The sequence below is a fragment of the Onychomys torridus genome, chromosome 4 (genome assembly GCF_903995425.1).
Source record: "Onychomys torridus chromosome 4, mOncTor1.1, whole genome shotgun sequence".
In the NCBI taxonomy this organism is placed as follows: domain Eukaryota; kingdom Metazoa; phylum Chordata; class Mammalia; order Rodentia; family Cricetidae; genus Onychomys; species Onychomys torridus.
This window is the reverse complement of record NC_050446.1, coordinates 138,578,268-138,597,330: the sequence shown is the minus strand read 5'-3', so window position 1 is coordinate 138,597,330 and position 19,063 is coordinate 138,578,268. Positions and strand designations below refer to the sequence as shown.

General features: G+C 50.7%; 1 protein-coding gene and 1 non-coding gene across 2 annotated transcripts in view; both read right to left on the bottom strand.

Annotated features, from left to right (window-relative positions):
• The window catches only part of LOC118583077 (fer-1-like protein 4), a 41,260-nt gene that overhangs the window by 15,813 nt on the left and 6,384 nt on the right, over window positions 1-19,063 (bottom strand). The window contains 25 exon segments of the mRNA XM_036186372.1: window positions 1,920-2,081; window positions 2,158-2,274; window positions 3,028-3,201; window positions 3,438-3,572; window positions 3,890-4,014; window positions 4,132-4,285; window positions 4,881-5,033; window positions 6,930-7,046; window positions 7,123-7,210; window positions 10,396-10,496; window positions 10,805-10,925; window positions 11,017-11,194; window positions 11,384-11,492; window positions 11,842-12,206; window positions 12,677-12,863; window positions 13,906-14,045; window positions 14,048-14,085; window positions 14,198-14,357; window positions 14,743-14,827; window positions 16,020-16,082; window positions 16,300-16,431; window positions 16,538-16,598; window positions 17,073-17,231; window positions 17,896-17,937; window positions 18,080-18,171. Coding sequence (XP_036042265.1) covers window positions 1,920-2,081; window positions 2,158-2,274; window positions 3,028-3,201; window positions 3,438-3,572; window positions 3,890-4,014; window positions 4,132-4,285; window positions 4,881-5,033; window positions 6,930-7,046; window positions 7,123-7,210; window positions 10,396-10,496; window positions 10,805-10,925; window positions 11,017-11,194; window positions 11,384-11,492; window positions 11,842-12,206; window positions 12,677-12,863; window positions 13,906-14,045; window positions 14,048-14,085; window positions 14,198-14,357; window positions 14,743-14,827; window positions 16,020-16,082; window positions 16,300-16,431; window positions 16,538-16,598; window positions 17,073-17,231; window positions 17,896-17,937; window positions 18,080-18,171 — 3,258 coding nt within the window.
• Window positions 10,155-10,258, bottom strand: LOC118583244. The gene has a single exon (XR_004944834.1). It is a non-coding gene; the product is annotated as a U6 spliceosomal RNA (small nuclear RNA).

Here is a 19,063-nt window from a genome sequence, read left to right as displayed (position 1 = left end):
TGTAAGGGATCAGAGAAGAGTCTCAGCGAGTGAGTGTGTTTGCTGCCAAGACTGATGACATAAATTCAGTCTCCACTGTCCCACAGTGGAAGGAAGAAGGGACTCCCACATGTCCTCTGACTTCCACATGTGGTCATCATGTACATCCATAATGCACGTGAGACCACAGACACAAGTTTTAAATGTAATAAATATTTTTTAAAAAAGAAGAAGACAGGCGGTGGTGGCGCACGCCTTTAATCCCAGCACTCAGGAGGCAGAGGCAGGTGGATCTCTGTGAGTTCGAGGCCAGCCTGGTCTACAGAGTGAGTTCCAGGAAAGGTGCAAAACTGCGCAGAGAAACCCTGTCTCGAAAAACAAAACAAAATAAAACAAAAAGAAGAAGAAAAAGGAGGAGGAGGAGGAGGAGGAGGAGGAGGAGGAGGAGGAGGAGGAGAAGAAGAAGAAGAAGAAGAAGAAGAAGAAGAAGAAGAAGGAGGAGGAGGAGGAGGAGGAGGAGGAGAAGAAGAAGAAGAAGAAGAAGAAGAAGAAGAAGAAGAAGAAGAAGAAGAAGAAGAAGAAGAAGAAGAAGACAAGAAACACTGGCAAGGATGTGGGGAAAGAGGAGACGTTACGTGATGCTGGTGCATGGGAAGCCGGTGTGGACATCTATCAAAAAAGCTAAAAAAGTGCTGGCAAGATGGCCCAGTGGGTAAAGCAGTCACTGGGCAGGCCTGGTCACTAAGACCCACGGAAGGGGAGAGCTGACTCCACACAGTTGTCCTCTGACCTCCACGAGGCGGGGGGAGGGAGGGAGGAGGGGCAAGAGAGGACAGAAGGGAGGGTACTACATTGGATCTGAGCCTGGTGGCTCACAACTGTAATCCCAGTAGTCAAGAGGTGACATCAGGATCTAAAGTCCCAGGCCAGCCTGGGCTGCACTCTGAGACCCTGGCTCAAACAATAAATAAGTAAAAAGAGGACAGAATAACTGAATCTCAACTAATACAATCATTTGTCTGCACGTGGCAGCAGACACAATTAATCCCAGCACTCAGGAGGCAGAAGCAGATGGATCTTCATGAGTTCAAGGCCTACCTGCCTGTCTATATAGTGAGTTCCAAGCCAGCCAGGGTTACCATGTCTCAAAATAAAATAAACAAAGCCACAAAGGACAAATGACTTGATGAGACCCCAAATTGTATTGGCAAAATTTGACCCCCAAACCCATTCACGCATAACTGAAACTACACAAGGGTGAGGAAGCCACTCAGTTGTGTGGTATTAGTCTCCACGTGTGATGCGCTGGCTTCGTGCTCCAGCACCTGCCCCCCAAAAACAATTGAACTAAATCATTTTGTAAGATATACTGTATGTTTCACAGTTTAAATTGTGTGCATGCATGTGTGTGTCTGGGGGGTGTGTACATGAGGACAGGTACCTGCCGCAGCCAGAGGTTTAACAGACCTGGAGCCGGACCTGATGTGGCTGCTGGAACTCATGTCCTCTGAAGAGCTGTGCTGGTTCTCAGTGGTTGAGGCATCTCGGAAGCCCCTGGACTGTATTTCCCTCCCATCCCCTGTGTTCCAGAGACTGGACAGTTTTTCTCACATTTATCATTCAGAATTCCAGCCAATACATTCAATAGAGCCAGGAGAATGCCAGCGGTCTAGAGGTTAATCCAGAGGTCAGGGAACTATAGCCATGGTTCATACCCTCCCACTGCCGGTGGTTTTTATAAGTAAAGTTTTATCAGAACACAGTCGTATTTATTTCTACGCTGTCTGTTGCTGTTTTCATCTACAGTAGCAAAGGTTGCAGACAAAGGCCCCAAACCTTTGGTCTTTGGTGGAGAATGTTGCTCCTGAATCAGCTTCCCACAGCCAGCTGGAACTCACTCCCTACTGCCTCCTTCACTCCTGTCCTGAGTCACTCCTTACCACCGTCACATGCTGGACAAGCTCTGTGAAGTTAGAGCTCTCGCGGTAGCTGGCCAGAACTTCAGACTCCACGCGTCTCCCAGCCACTTCTAGAACAACCTGAGGTCTTTCCACCTCAAACAGGTGTACACGACCCAGGCCTCGCAGACCCCAGAACAGCACCTAAGTTCGGGAAGGGGGAGATTCAAGGGTTTGAAGTTGATATGGAGCCACCCAGTTGGGGGAAGGGAAGAGTTACCTCAATACGGAACTCCCTGAGCACAGGGCGTACATTAGGAGGCAGGGACAGGTGTCCAGAGATGGGATCAACCAGGGATGCCAGATCCTGGGGCTCTACATCACTAGGCACTGAGGGCTATGAGAAAAAATAAATTAGAATTCACGCCAAAACAGAGAAAGCCTAGGCTTGGAGACAGGCTAGGGGTTTCTGTGTTGGTTTGAACGAAAAGGGAGTGGTATTTCAGGAGGTGTGGCTTTGCTGGAGTGGGTGTGGCCTTGTTGGAGGAAGTGTGTCACTGTGGGGGTGGACTTTGAGGTTTCCTATGCTCAAGCTACACACAGTGAAACAGTTCACTTCCTGTTGCCTTGTGAGTCAAGATGTAAGGACTCTTAGCTCCAGCACCATATCTGCTTGCATGTGGCCATGTCCCACCATGATGATAATGGACTAAACCTCTAAAACTGTAGGGCACCCCATTAAATGTTTTCCTTTCTAAGAGTTGTCGTGGTCATGGTATCTCTTCATAGCAATAGAAACCCTAACTAAGACAGTCTCTGTGAAGTACAAATGCAGGGGAGCCAGCCAAGGCTGGATGTTTGGGAAGGATTTCCCAGGAAGCAGATGTGTGTACAGAAAGCTGTGTGGGAGCCTGAGGCATGCAGGATGGGTAAACCTAGGATGAAGAGCAGTCTGGGTCCTCTAGGGGTAGAATCCTGGCAAGGTAAACCTTAGATATGTCCATCTGTAATCCTGGGGTCAGGGTGACCAAGGAGGTCATCCCAAGAGAGTCCTGCAGCCAGCATTCCCTTGGACGAGAGACTAGATGGTGGTTCTTGGGACACCCTGAGACTGCACGGCCTGATGAACAAGAATGGAGCATAGTCTAACCTCGAGGTGGCCACTGTAGTCCAGCTCAATTAGTTCAAAGGTAGCGATGACTTCTCCAGCGGCCTGTGGTCCCTTCCTCAGGGGGAAGAACTGCAGCTCTGGGCGCTGATATGGGTCCTCGATCAACTTTACCCTTGGGGCTGCAAGTGCCCTGCCCAGGAACACAGCAGGGCCCTGTGGGAGGCAAAGCAATGAGGAATAGGATGATAGAAGGGGGGGCACATCTTTAGCCCCAGCCCCTAGAAAACAGAGATGCTCGCCTCTGAGTTCCAGGCCAGCCAGGACTACATAGTGAGACCCTGTCTCAAAAATAAATGTGGGGGGAGAAGATGCTCTGAAGCCAAAGGGGAGGCATCAAGACAGTTGGGGACAAGGAGGCTGGAAATGGGTGGAGAAGGGGACACACTTACAAACTTATTGTGGTCAAAGACATTGATGACCACTAAGGGAGGCTCCTCCTGCAAATGTTCCCGCCTGCCATCCACAATCAGCTGGTCAAATACTAGGAGTTCATCCCACAGGGGGCTCAGTGTCTGCTCCAAGACCTGGGGAACCATGTAGAAAAGGGGCAGAGGCAGATCAGAAGGAGACTCCCCACACATGCCAGCGGGCAGTCAGAGAAACTTTAACTGTCATTGAAAGCATGGGTGTCCAGCTCCAGTGTCTCCCTATGGTCACCTGCCATCTTATCCTATCTCTGAAGTCAACCCCAGGAGACAATGGTTTTCTGTTCTCCACCAGTGTCTGAGTCAGGCCAGGTCCCATCTAGGGACCTGTGCTGAGGAAGAGAAACTTGGGGGCCTTGGATAAGAGTGCCCGTGTCCCCTGCTCCCATCTGCCTGTGCTCCAGCCTGGCCCTCACCCGTGTGGTCTGGCACTGGGTAGAGATGAGGACACGCGCAAAGGGGTCCGAGAGGCCACTGTCATCTGCTGCCAACACACCCCGGGCCTGGTACAGGTGAGCTCGAAGCTGGAAGTAGCTGAAGTCTGGGATGAGGGAAGGAAGGAGCCATGCTTGCTCAGGGAACCACTGGAGTTCCCCAACTCATAAATCCCCACCTAGGGCAGACAGCACAGTGGACTGTCCCCCGGCCCTGTACTCACCGTCCCGGGATAGGGTGTGGGGCAGCCCAGCTGAGGGTTCAGGCAGAAGATCTGGGGGCAGCTCAGAGGTGCAGGCCTTGGCTTGCTTGGCAAGCCCCAGCCACAGGAAGAGCTCCAGTTTGGCACAGACCTCCCCAGGGGCTGCCCCAGGTGCCTGTGTGGGAAGGAAGCATGTTGGGCTCCCCCAAAGTACGCCCCAAATCTCTCTGCCAAGTGGTACTCAAGCTCCCCAGTACAGGAGGCGTGCCCCATTTCCACTTCTGCATCCTTCTTCATGCTCTCCCTTCTACCCTACACCTCACACTGCCCTACTTCCTATACCCACAGCTCTAACCCCAAACTTATAATCTGCCCTCTCTCATGTGTCCCCTTTATCCTCAACACATTGATATTCTCTGTCCTTTACCCCAAGGGTCACAGCTTTTCATCATTAAAAACCTGTTTTAGCATCTTTTCCAGACACGCTGGAAAATGTCTGTAATCCAGTTCTGCCTGCAAGAACGGTCACTCTCTTTCCTCATTACCCTGTCTATGTATTAGCCTCGTTGGTCAAAGGGACAGTGTAAGCCCAGGGTAGACATTTGCTGTTCAGCTAACCTGGACAAAATCATACCCTTCTTTTGTTGTTTTGGACAGCTGAAAACAGTCAGGGAGTTCCTGGTTGGGAGCCACAGGCCACCACCTCTGATGCCCTGTCCTGTCTTATGAATCCCACTCTCCCCAGCACCTCCACCACAGGCCCGCCTCACTGTAAGTAGAAGACTCTGGATCTTCCCACAGTCCCGGCCTCGTTCCTCCTCAACCACGGAGAACAGCACATTCTGGGCAGGGATGCGGGCATAGGCCACACGGCGCTGGCCACTGAACATCCAGACCAACACGTCAGGGAGAGGTGTCTGCGGCTGTGAGCAGAGGGCAGGGTTGCCTGGGGCATTTGGAGCTGATACTACCCCACCCTGAAGCTTAGGCTGTATGCAAATGCCCTGGCTTTTCTGAGCCCCTGGGCCGTGGCCACCTGCTCCCTGACCTCTCCTCCTGAATGCACCATAGGGCACCTCAGACTCAGTGACCACTAGACCACCTAGAGTCTCCACACAGCATTCTGCCCCATCATTTTTAAGGCTGCAGTTCAGTGGTGGTAAGGGCATTCACAGTTGTGCTGACTGACAGCATGCTTCTCCAGAACTCTTCTCCTATGAAATAGAAACTCAACACCCACTGAATACGAACTCCCCATTGCCAACTGAGGGTCCCGTTCCCAATAACCACAAAGAAAGCAAAATAACACCACACTCAAAAACAAAGGAAGGAATGGAGATCTGGCTCAGTGCTCAAGAGCACTTACTGCTCTTCCAAAGGACCTGGGTTTGGTTCCCAGCACCCACACGGTGGCTCACAAGCATCTGTAGCTCCATTTCTGAGGGATCTGATGCCCTCTTCTGACCACAGACGCCAGGCATGACCATGGTGCAAAAATATACATGCAGAAAAGAATTTAGACACATAAAACAAATAAACCTTTAAAAAACAACGAAACTAGACAGAATGTATATTTATGTAATGAAATATCATTTGACAAAGGGAGACTTTCTTTACAAATTTTAAAGACAGGACAGGGGTGTGACTCAGTGGTAAACTGTGCTTATCATAGGGCAAGGAAGGAAAGAAGGAAGGAAAGAGAGGAAGGGAAGGAGAGAGGAAGAGCGGGAAGGAAAAGAGTGGAGGAGGGGAAGGGGGGGAGTGGGAGGAAGATTCATTTTGCTCTAAGATTCAATTTAACGACAGTTCTCTCCTGTTCCTCCTTCCCACCTGCCCAGGCCTCCCACCCCTGGGCATCCTCCCGCTCCTGGGCATCCTCCCGCCCCTGGGCATCCTCCCGCCCCTGGGCATCTGTACATGCTGGGCATCTCCCACCCCTGGGCATCTGCACATGCTGGGCATCTCCCACCCCTGGGCATCTGCACATGCTGGGCATCCTCCCACTCATGGGCATCTGCACATTCTGGGCATCTCCCACTCCTGGGCATCCTCCCACCCCTGGGCATCTGCACAGGCTGGACATCCTCCCACTCATGGGCATCTGCATAGACTGGGCATCCTCCCACTCATGGGCATCTGTACATGCTGGACATCCTCCCACTCATGGGCATCTGTACATGCTGGACATCCATCCTCTCTCACACACCAAACTCCAACTACCAAATGTGCATGGAATTGCTGCTGCTGCTGCTTAACCAGCTGTGCCACAGTGGCTGGACTGTCAGCCTCCATGACATGCCTGTTAACAGCACAGACCCCTCCCGACGTTGTTGGAAGAATCACACTAGATAACTCAAGCAGATGCTTAGCACAGAAAGTGTCCCCAAGCACAAGCTCTCCTCACACATCCCAGCCAGCCATGGTACTAAACAAAGGAGGTCATGCCCAAGGCAAGTCAGTCAGCTGTCCTTCCAAATAGATCTTGAGTGATCTCTGAATCCCTGCTGATCCCTTCCCCTCCTCACTCTTTTCAAGACAGGGTTTCTCTGGTTAGTCCTTGCTGTCCTGGAACTCACTCTGTAGCCCAGGCTGGCCTCGAACTCACAGAGATCCGCCTGTCTCTGCCTCCCGAGTGCTGGGATCAAAGGCATGCGCCACCACCACCCGGCCCCTTCCTCACTCTTGACTTCCACATGAACATGCAGCCCAATGGCACCATCCAAAGGACAGCTGTTGCATATGCCCAAAAGTCTCCAGAAGGGTCCAGAACTTAAGGGGGGAGTAGGTAGAGTAGGAAAGTGTGGAGGGCAAGACCTCACCTCCTGAGCCAGGAATTGCAGTTTTGCCAAGAGCTTCTTAGTCTGTGCCACCTTCCTTTGCATGTTGCTCCTGCTCAGGCCCCGTAAAAGCTGGAGTCCTTGCTTTGCCATTAGCCTCTGGGAGGGCAGGAGGAGAAGTGAGTAGAAGGACTGAGCTAGGTGCCCCTGCTTCCTTCCCGTGCCCAGCCTGTACCAGGCTGTGTGATAGCAGTTTCCCTCGGCATCGATCCAGGGCATTGGGTCGAGTCATCGTCCTGCGCTCAGCACCAAGGCAAAACGCTCTGCAGAGAGAAGCCAGGGCGAGATCAGGACCGGAACCACTTCCCTCAGGAAGACCTCCTGCTCCCTGACTCCATGTCCCCACGCAGAGAGCCTCATGCCCAAACGCACCGGCACAGCCTGGTCCCCGAGCTCTGCACCACCACCGCCTGCCCTGGCTACTTCAACCATGGCCCATGGACCAACAGCCTGACTACCTTTGCATGCTAGTTAGAAATGTCCTGCCACCCCTGCCCAAGGCCTACAGCCTCGGGTCCTACTTGTTTACCTTCTGGGAGAGTCCTATACCCACACTAAGTTGGCAAAGAATGCCTGCTTTAGTATCCACCAGCCTAACTAAAAGATAGCTCAACTGGCAGGTGAGGTGTATGTGACACCTTTAATCCTAGCACTTGGGCGGCAGAGATAAGTGGAGCTCTGTGAGTCTGAGGCCAGCCTGCTCTACACAGAGAGTTCCAGAACAGCCAGGGCTACATAGTGAGACCCTGTCTCCAAAGGGAAAAAAAAGAGCTATAATATAACACTACCACCACCACACCAAATGATTTCCAATGACTGCCTCCAGCCAATACACATCAAAGCTGTGTTGTTGAGACGGCTCCTCCGGGGAACGGGTGCTGGCTGCCAAGCCTAACAATGTGAGATATGCAAATTGTCCTCTAACTTCCCTATTCCCTTCATGATATGAATGCACAAGTATGCACACACACATGCACACGCAATTAAAAATAAAATATTTTTAAAATGTAATTAAGGATGCTTTTAAAAAACATAGCTCAAAATTTCAATTTCTCTGTTACATTTTACCTTAATCTATCAGCAAATTATGTACATTCTTTCTTAAAAATCCAGAACCATTGCAAGGTGGTGGTGTTGCACACCTTTAATCCAGCACTTGGGAGGCAGAGGCAGGCAGATCTCTGTGAGTTCGATGCCAGCCTGGTCTACAGAGCTAATTCCAGGACAGCCAGGGCTAAACTGTAGGGTTGGGGATTTAGCTCAGTGGCACAGTGCTTGCCTAGCAAGCGCAAGGTCCTGGGTTTGATTCTCAGCTAAAAAAAAAAAAAAAAATTAAAAGGGGGGGGGGTAGTGGAAGAAAACCCTGGCCCTGAGACCAGAGCCAAAGAAACACACCCTGCCCCTAACCAATTCAGGAACTGAAATCCAACCAGTCCCTGAGCAGAAAACCAACCCTGAGCATGAAAACCAGCTAATCTCTGAGCTTGTCCTAAACTCAGGAATTGAAATCCTACCGATCCCCACACTGAGAACCCCACACTGGCTTGTTCTGTTTCTCTGATATTTCAGCTTTCACCTCAATATCTGGCTCTGGGTTTTGTTTTGTTTTGTTTTTATTAATAAGCCCTTTTAAGATTCATGTTACATTTCTCTGTGTAATAGCTCTGGCGGTCCTGGAACTTGAGACCAGGCTGGCCTCGAACTCACAGAAATCCACCTGCCTCTGCCTCCCATATTCTGGGATTACAGGCGTGTGCCACCACTGCCCAGTTTGGATTAGGTAAATTTATCTGGGAAGACCCACCGGAACTGTGGGTGGCACTGTCTCATGGGCTGAGGTTCTGGGTTGAATAAAATGGAGAAGGTGAGCTGAGACCCTACCTAGCGTTTGCCACTTCCTGCTTCCTGACTAGATGATACGGTGTGGTCGGCCATGACCTGCTTCCTGACTAGATAATACGGTGTGGTCGGCCATGACCTGCTTCCTGACTAGATGATACGGTGTGGTCGGCCGTGACCTGCTGTTGCTTCGATGCTTTCTCCGCTGTAACAGCCTGTGACCCCTAAAACTGTAAAGCAAAAGAAACTCTCCCTTAAGTCAGTTTGGAGTGCTATCTTTCACAGCAATCAGAAACGTAACAGATACTGGATCTAAAATCTCAGAGATCATCCGTGACTGCACACATGCTTTTCCTCTTCCACATCTAGCCATGCTGTGGTGACATCGCCAACTGCCAATCCCCTGGCCTTTTTTTTTAAGTCAATGATCTCATGCATGTCTCAAGCTGAGGCTGACCTTGAACTTCTGCCTCTATCTGCCTCTACCTCCCAAGTGCTGGAGTTATAAACATGCACCACCATGTCTGATTTCATGCAGTGCTGAAGGTTGAACCCAGGACTGTTCACGCTAGGCAAGCACTCTGCCAAGGGAGCTGCATCCACAACCCTCGAATCCATTGACCTCATCTCCATTGCATGAGTCAGTTCATCTCCCATGACCTAAACTATGACAAAGCATTCTTTAGTAATCCTGTCTTCTCACACACCGTCTCTCTCCCACTCATCCTTTCTAAAGTTATAAATGAGAATTTCAAGACCTTCAGTGACTCTCCCGTCACTCACAGAAGAAACCACAGTCACTGCAATAATATAGCAAGAACTTGCTGAATAGAGAGAAAACTCTTGAGAAAAGTGTCAAAGGGACTCAAGTGCCTGGGGTAGGTTATCAAATCCATGGCCGTGAGGGTGAAAATGAAAACAACTAGAACTTGTTTCTGTGGTTAGAGCAACAGCAGGTAACTGAGAAAGGACTAGTTAGGACGCAGGGGAGACCGATGATAAGCAGACCCAGTTACGCAGGAGGTGAGGAGAGAGGAAACCAGTACCACAGAGCTGTGACTGGGAGAAGCAACCTTCCTCCCTGAATCAGAAAGAAGGGCCAACAAATGGGGCAGAAGCTGGCCAGGGATAGGCTGGATGGAGGAGGGCAGAGTTTTCCTTTCTACTGAAATAAGAGAGGAGCCTTATAAGCCTCTAGGAGCCTAACACCCCGTTATCTCTCTTGAGCTCCATTGATATGGACCCTTCTCGTTCTCTTTCTTCTCTCTTTTTTTTTTTTTTTGGAGCTGAGGATCGAACCCAGGGCCTTACGCTTTCGAGGCAAGCGCTCTACCACTGAGCTAAATCCCCAACCCACCCCCCTTTTTTTAAAATATAGAACGCTTCACGAATTTGCGTGTCATCCTTGCGCAGGGGCCACGCTAATCTCTGTATCGTTCCAATTTTAGTATACGTGCTGCCGAAGTGAGCAGTCATTCTCTTTCTTCTGTAGGTGCTGGACACATGCAGCTGGAAACTACCCTTGGTCTAGACAGCCACCATGAGCCTCTCACCCATCCCGAGACTGGCCAGGGACAGCAGGACCGGCAGGGGCTGACTCTCAGCTCACCTGCTCCCAGCCACCAGCTCTTCCAGAGTCTGCCTGAGCCGTGTGCAGGCACCCAGCCTCGACCTGCGCTGCATCTTCTCAACTTCTTGCAGGCCCTGGTCCTGTGTGGGCTCCAGCAGAAGTCAGTCTTGAGGGTCCCTGACCCCACCCATCATACCACTGGTTCTGCTTCTCTAGCCCCTTCTGTCCCCATTCCATCCATCACTCAGCTCACCCCTTTCCAAGCTCCTACAACTCTGCTCCCCTCAGTTTGCTGAGAAACTTGGAGCCTTGCCCACCCATTTCCTGGCCCTGCACCAACCGGGTATGAGCTCTACCCCGTAAGTGTCTACTTTAGAGTGCCTTCAAATGCTGAGTCTCTCATGGCCTGCACCTGGGCCCTTCCCTTCGGGGGCCACCTTGCTCTCACCAGCCTCTCGGCTACTTTGCACACACTGTTGGTGCTATATAGGCGCCAAGTATAATCCTCCCAGCGGCTCCATACACGTAGGCAGGGCTTTCGGTGACGCAGAGGCAAGCAGAGATATGCCCTGGACCAAACAGAAAAGGGAGGGGTTTGGGGGCATCCTGAGTGCTTGATGGCCTCTCTATACCCTCCTACAAGTCACCCGGATCACTTACCCATTGCCATCCACAGGCTCGGGCCACTGAGAAGGTGTCCCCGACAACTCTTCCTCCTCCTGTCCTGACCCTCTGTCCTCAGATCCCAGGAGAGGCTGAGCTTCCAGTGTGCTGCCCTCAGCTCCCTCGTCAGCCCTTGACCCTTGGCCTAACTGCTCCTCTTGGCGGCCTGCATGACCTGGCCCCCAGGGCACCAAGGGTCAGAACATCAGGCTGAGGGTCAGACGCATCTCTCTGCAGCCTCTTCCTCAGTAGGCAGAACCCACCACTCTCCCTGAAGGTGAACACCCCTCCTGTGGCCTACAGTCTGAAACAAAAGGGCCCACTCTCAAACCCATGACCTCCAGTGCTCATCTAGGCCACACACCAATGGAAATCTCCAAGCTGATGGGCTGCTTGGCCAGTGAAGGATCAATCATGGTGGCCTCAAAGACCACTGCGAAGAGCAAGAAATCTTCACAGGATGCCAGGGCATTCTAGGAACGAGAATAAGATCAGCTAGGGTCAGCTCCCACCCTCCCAAGGAGCAGCCTGCTCTATGCTTGGTCACATGTCCACAGAAAGATATGAACTAAGGCCCAGGGGGCTCTGTGAGTGTCTTACCTCCCTTTTGGCCCCTGGTAGCTCCCTCATACATTGGTCCAGGGGACTGATTCTCTCTGCCCCCCCCCCCATATACACCACGTCTATGTACATCAGCACACGTGGGCACATACACTGACTTCTTCATCCAAGTCCCCAAACTGAAAACGGTATCATGATGTCCAATGCTTGGAAAGGGATTTACAGACCCTAGAGCTGAGGGTCACCAGCAGCAGCCCCCACCTCTGGCAGAGGCAGCAGCTCCTCCAGCTCCACCTCCATTGCACTAGGAATTTCGGGTATAACGCCACGGGCACTGGCATCCACAGGCTGCAGAACACCAGCTGGGGTCTGACCCTGCTTGGTCGTCTTCTTCTTCTTTTTTCCAGTGAGTTGGGACAATCTGGACCCCTGTGTGGTCTGGAGGGATGGAGGTTCAACTCTGCCTTCCAACACCTCCGTGGACACAGCTACCAGAAGTCGGCCCCGGAACCAAATGCCTTCCCCCACGCCTTCGTTGAGACTTTGAAGACCATCCCGCAGCTTGCCACTGGGGAGCGAGCCATAGAGGGGCACCCAGGCTGGACCGAAAGTGGGGTTAAACCCCGCTGTGGGGGACAAGAACAGGGTTTGGAGGGCAGCACAGGGTAAATGGGGACTGCTCTGGACTATTACACCTTTCTATCCTCCAGGTGCTGGGGGAGGGAAGGGAAGTTTGAGTTCTGGAAGGGAACAGGCCTATGACAAACAGTAGCAGACAGGACCTCTCTAGGCTTTAGAGGGGAGCTGAGGTTGGGGCTGGTACTGGTGTGGTAATTGGGAGGGAGGGGATTGATACTGAGGCTGCCCACTTCAAAGTGGGCATTTCTCAGCAACCTTGACTGGAGTGGCCACTGTGCTTCAGTTTGTAAAACCGAGTGCGGGGTCATGACTGGAAGGCAGAGCCTGGCTTAGAACAGTTCTCTAACTGGGGTGGATGGTTTTTCCTAGGCCACCCGTGTTCTAAGGATGGTCTTTGTTCTAAGGGGCTGATGTGAGCCAGGGCAGACAGGGCCCCACACGGGCCAGTCAAGCTCACCCGCACGGCCAGAGTTCGAAATCTGCCTGAGGTCCAGCATGTGCGTGGCAAGTGCCACGTCCATGAGCGGCGCATCGTCACGCAGCTGCAGGCGAAGGCCACGCGTGAGCGGCGGGAAGAGTTCCACAAAGCTCAACTGCTCGTTCCACTCAGGCGCAGACTCCTCTCCACACACCGAAGTCTCACCCTAAAGGCCAAGTCGGGCGAAAGGGGTCAGTGCGGGTCCCAAGAGATGGTCCTGCGGGTGACAGCACTTGATATCAAGCCGATGACCTAAGTTTGATCCCCAGGTTGCCCACCCTGCATGATGTCCTCTGCCCTCCATACATGTGCCATGGTACTCAGCGCGGGCACACACACACACACACACACACACACACACACACACACACACACACACTGGACAGGCTGGAGAGATGGCTCAGTGGTTAAAGTTAAGAGCAGGGAGTGAGCCAGGTAGAGGTGGCGCATGCCTTTAATCCCAGCACTCGGGAGGCAGAGGCAGGTGGATCTCTGTGAGTTCGAGGCCAGCCTGGTCTACAGAGCGAGATCCAGGACAGGCAGGATTGTTACACAGAGAAACCCTGTCTGGAAAAAAACAAAAAAACCAAGCAAGCAAACAAACAAAACTGAAGAGCAGGGAGTGAATTTGGTTCCCAGTCTACACATCAGGCAGCTCACAACCCCGTGATTCCAGTTGCAGGGGATCTGACACCCTCTTCGGGCCTCTGTGGGCCCCCATACTCATGGGCACACAATTCCACACAGATATTCATGTATACACATAATTAAAAATAAAAATAGCCAGGCATTACGGAGCATGCCTGTAATCCTACCAAGCAGGTCTCTGATTTCCAGGCCACATAGCAAAACCTTGTCTCAAAATAAATAAAGTTATCTTTATTTATTTGTTTGTTTGTTTGTTTATAAGCTGAGGATCAAACCCAGGGCCTTGCACTAGCTAGGCAAGCCCTCTACCACTGAGCTAAATCCCCAACCCAAGTTATCTTTAATAAGTACTTTTTAAAAGACTCAAGCTATAGCCCGGCAGTGGTGGCCCACGCCTGTAATCTCAGCATTCGGGAGGCAGAGGCAAGTGGATCTCTGTGAGTTTGAGGCCATCCTGGTCTGCAAAGCGAGTTCCAGGAAAGGCTCCAAAGCTACAGAGAAACCCTGTCTCGGGAAAAAAAAAGACTCGAACTGTGGCATAGGGGACAGGAGTGACTTACCTGCTGCCCCAGGAAGCTCACCCGCACATAGGGGTCCAGGAGCACGTGTTGGTCAAGCAGGGCTCGGGTCAGACTGCCCAGCAGCCTGGAGCGCACTGTGGGCAGACCCTCTGCACGGTACACGCGGACACGGAGGCGTACGGCCTCTCAGCTTGCACCCCACGTGGCAGGAGTAGATTCCTAGGAAGAGCCCACGGGGAGGAGCAAAGCTGGAGCCAGAGCCCCTCTGCTTCTCTGACCCCTGGAGGCCATGCCTCGTCCAATTCTCCGCTCCCACCTCACCCCAGCTCACTTCTCAATGTCTGAACTGGTCCCTGGGCATGGGGGTGGCAGTGGAAGGGGAAGGTCCCCACGTGCCCTCACAGACAAGGTGATCTTGACGAAGCCCTTGGTCCCAGCGCGGGTGTCACGGGGATCATGCAGAGGGGCCCACTTTTGGTGGAAGTCCCCATCTAAGAAGGGAGGGGTAGGACAAGGCATGAGAGGTCATCTAAGGAAGGCACTGAATCGTCTCAGGACATTGGACGATGGCTGGGCTTTGGGTCCAAACATCTTCTCTGGCATAGAGAAGAGCCTGAGTTCAAGACCGGTCAGCCTTCACAAGACATGGCTGTGTCAGTTAGTCCACTGGAGACAACACAAGGGAGTGCTGTCCAGAGCTCAGTTTCTGGAGTCTTTGTGCATGTAAGTGAGTTGGTTTTTGTTTTCTTTTTTTCTTGGTTTTTCCAGACAGGGTTTCTCTGTGTAGCTCTGTGCCTTTCCTGGAACTCGCTTTGGAGACCAGGCTGGCCTCGAACTCACATGAAAGTGAGTTTTAACGAGAGGAGGGCTCCATACCTGGCTGGTCCAAGGCCATGCCCAGATCCATCCTGAAGGTGCCTATCCTGGTGGCCATAAATGGGAGAGTCTGCGAGTGGAAAGCCTGGGGAAAGAGGAGTCGGCCCTGGTGCTTTGGTACCTTTCTCCCTGCCCCTTCTGAGTCTCACTCTATAGCCCTGCAGGGCCTTGAACTCATGGTGCTCTTCCTGCTCCAGCCACCCAAATACTTAGCTGGGCATCATCCCCCCCTTCCCCCCCCAGCAATGCAGATTTACATTTATGTTAATATTCCTGTTGGAGGTGCTTTGGAGAACTGCGACATAATATAAAGTTTTGAAAGGGTATTGCTCTCACTATCATCAAGTCTCCCTTACACTGGCGTTGCAAAGACACAGTGCACTTATTTGGGCTCAAAGTTTTATACATGTCAACAGCCCTCAAACTGTGTAGGAAAGAAATAATCATTTTCTGAAAAGGTTAGAGTATCATAAAGGCTACTGGTTAAGCAGAACTGCATGAAACCCATTTACAGAACACAACAGCAACAAAGGATGACAATGTCCTACAAGTACTAAAGAAAAACAAGTTTACAAATATTAAACTGTCTTTCTTGCCTTTAAAAGGTTTACCACATCAAGTGAGAGTAACATCAATCAATAAAGAAAAAACTGTGTAAACTGCCGGTGCCCAGCATTCAGCAGCCTCCATAGCATTCCTCACAGGTTTCAGCCATTTCAGTTAAGAGTTGTCTTATAACAGATAAAATAAAACAAAAGCAGCATTACTTTGTAGGGAAAATATGAAAAAGATGCTGTTAAATTCATAAAATATTGGAAAGTAATTTTTGTTTTTATAAAGAAATTAAATGGTGTTTTTAAAGTTTTGAGTATTCTTGCTTTCAGCCTCCTTTTTTTTGGAGCAAGGTTGAGTTCCATAAACTTATACTTCTGCTATTGTTCATCCAGCTTCTTTAACACTGCGTCTGCAGTCGGAAAGAATCTACATCTTCCACAAGCACTGCTTCCGGAATCCCTAGGTGGAGCCGCCCATTTCCAGTGGGCAGCTTCTAAGCCACATCCGTCCTTAGCCGCAGCCATCTTAAGAAAAGATTTTTAGGGGGGTGTTTTTGAGACAGGGTTTCTCTGTGTATCTTTGGCTGTCCTGGAACTCACTCTGTAGCCCAGGCTGACCTTGACCTCACAGAGATCCACCTGCCTCTGCCTCCCGAGTGCTGGACTTCAAGGCGTGCACCACCACATCACCCCTTTCTTGACATAATCCTCTTTCCCACTCACAGTGATCTCCAGCAGCAAGTCTTGGAGGTGAAGCCGGGTCTTGTGAAATTCAAACAAGAAGTACTGAGTTGAACAAGATGAGAAAAGGAGAGAAGGGAGAGAAGGTTTGTGAAAGGCTCATTCAGCTTCCTGCAAAATCTTGCAAAGAGAATGTGGTCCCTTTCCTAAAAGGCGCCTACACACTCTTCACTGCAGAAGTAACATTTTTGCCTCCAGGCCCCAACCTCTCCAGGGATAAGGTCTCTCTGAATCACCCACCCTCTTCCTGGGTGGTGCTCACCTCATTGTAGAAGGGACAATTGGTTCCACGCTGTGTTGTGGTCACATGGCGCTGATCCCCAACTCGCACAGACACATAGGGGTTAATGTTGACTCCCACCAGTTTCTGGGCCTCATGTACAGTGACCCCGACCTAGGTAAGGAATACAAAAAAAGGGAGAGAAGAAGGTTTACCTGCCTGGATAAGGGGGGAACCTGTGAGATTCCACGAAGACTAGAATATGGCACAAGAGTCATACCTGGAAGTCCTGGGCTCTGCACACCTGGGAGGGATCTCCTCGGGGCAGGCCCAGGCTGCGGCTGTAGAGAGACATAGGGTCAACGTTCCTTCTTTCCTTCCTCTGCCACCCACACATACAGTGGCCTGATACTGGGCTGAGGACTCTGCACCATGACCTTCTGGAGGCTGAGTCCTTCCAGATTGCATGGCCCTACCTTCATCTCCGGCCTACATCCAGAATTTGCCTAGAGCTCTGAACCCATTTGTTTGCTCAGCAAAAGCTGATTGAGACCTGCTATGTGCCAACCCTGTTCTAAGAGCTGTAACACTGGCATGACCAACAGATAGAACCTATCCTAATCAAATTTCTTTATAAACTAGTGTGAGCCACAGTAACTGACCTAGAACGTGACAGTGCCGGTGCCTATGAGTTAACGACCCTTGATGACAGAGCATCTGCCTTTCCCCATTCCCTGGTGTGGATGGGTGTGGGTTCATGTGTGAGGAAGACTGGTTCATGACAGGGTGTGAACAGGTGCACGCGACTACATTACCTCTTGAGGGGGCTGAACACCACCCCAGAAATCTCCACGTCAGGCTCGTCCTCCGGCTCCAGTTCCAGTTCGTTCTCTTCATCATCCTGTGTTCCTACGCTTTGAGCGAGCCTGCGGCCCAGAGCCACTGCCCGACACTCCAGCCGGGCCTCCCCAGGCCTGATGGGAAAGACCCTCAAAGATCATGCCCAGGACCTGTCGCCTGTTGCTGGGCATCCCATGTTTTTTGCTTGTTTTAGGATTAACCTTTGACCTTCATATTGACCCCACTTATTCTGGGACTAATTCATTTTTGTTTGTTTGTTTGTTTTTGAGACAGGGTTTCTTTGTGTAACAGTCTTGGCTGTCCTAGAACTCCCTTTGCAGACCAGACTGGCCTCAAACTCACAGAGATCTGCCTGGCTCTGCCTTCCACATTCTGGAATTAAAGGCAGATGCTATACTAAACCAAAAAAAAAAAAAAAAAAAAAAGGCATATGCTACCACACCTGACTTTGGACTCTTTTTTTGGGGGTGGGGGGTTTGAGACAGGGTTTCTCTGTGTAGTTTGCGCCTTTCTTGGAACTCTGGTAGCCCAGGCTGTCCTGAAACTCACAGAGATCCACCTAGCTCTGCCTCCCAAGTGCTGGGATTAAAGGCGTGTGCCACCACAGCCCTGCCAGGACTCTTAATCTTGAGATCATTCTAATTTCAGAACCTAGTCCTGCTATAAGGATTGACCTCTGACCTTATCATTCATTTTTCCAAATCTCAGACTCTGGAGCTAATGCCATGTTACTGGTCCTTAACCCCAAAACTGACTGAATCGCTCCCACATACTTACTCCATTTCCTGGAAGCCCACATTGGGGATGATCAGCTCTGAGCTGAGAGAGAAAATAGAGAGGTTGAGACATATTCAGGGTCACAGTACCCAGCATACCCAGAGAGGAGGCACATGTTCTTTTCTTTCTTCAGGGTGAGTTTCATGGGGGACACCAGGCCTTGCTTAAGTTACTAGAGAATTACCTGTCTCGAATGGGTGTCCCAAAGTCCTCCTCTGCCCAGGTTCCAGCAGCTCCCTCGGGGGGCTGATACTTTAAATCAAGTTCCACCTGGATCTGAAACCAGATAGGGTGCCCATAGGTCTCCTCAAACTAACATGGGGCTGAGAGAGTGTGAGGACACTGCCTTACACCCTATCTGCAAATAGAGACCCTTTGGGCTATGTCTATAGTAACGTGCTCCTCTCTGGTTATCAGAAATGCTAACATTCCCAGTCTTCTGCATTTGACAGCTGCTAGAAGAGGTAGAGCCAGCTTTCTTTAATGACATTACCCTGGTAGGTCAACCCCACTCCAAGTGAGACCCCACTCCCAAGAGCAGTTGGGCAACATAAACTCAAGTATTGTCGGGGTAGGAAAAAAAAAACCTCACAGTTGGTTAGGAAGGGAGGTGAGGATGAAGAGACATATGGGAAGAGCTGGGAATAAATATGATCAAAATACATGGTATTAAGTTCTCATAAAATTAATAAAGAATATTATTTTTAAAATATTCACAACTTTCTTGAGAACTAAGGGTGATGGCCTGGGTAGAAGGCTTAGGAGGTTACAGGATGCTTGCTAGCAACCTTGACAACGTAAGTTTGATGCCCAGAACATACAGAGTAGAGGAAAAGAACCGACTCCTAGGAATCTTCTAACTTCTACATGTATGCTCACTCACACATAAAAAATAAATGTTTGCCAGGCAGTGGTGGTGCACGCCTTTAATCCCAGCACTCGGGAGGCAGAGCCAGGTGGATCTCTGTGAGTTCAAGTCCAACCTGGTCTACCAAGTGAGTTCTAGGAAAGGCGCAAAGCTACACAGAAAAACCCCATCTTGAAAAACCAATAAATAAATAAATAAACAGACAAACAGACAAACGAATGAATGAAAGAACACACAAACAAACAAACAAGCAAGCAAACAAACAAAAAAGTAAATAAAAATGTTTGCCTGGGCAGTGGT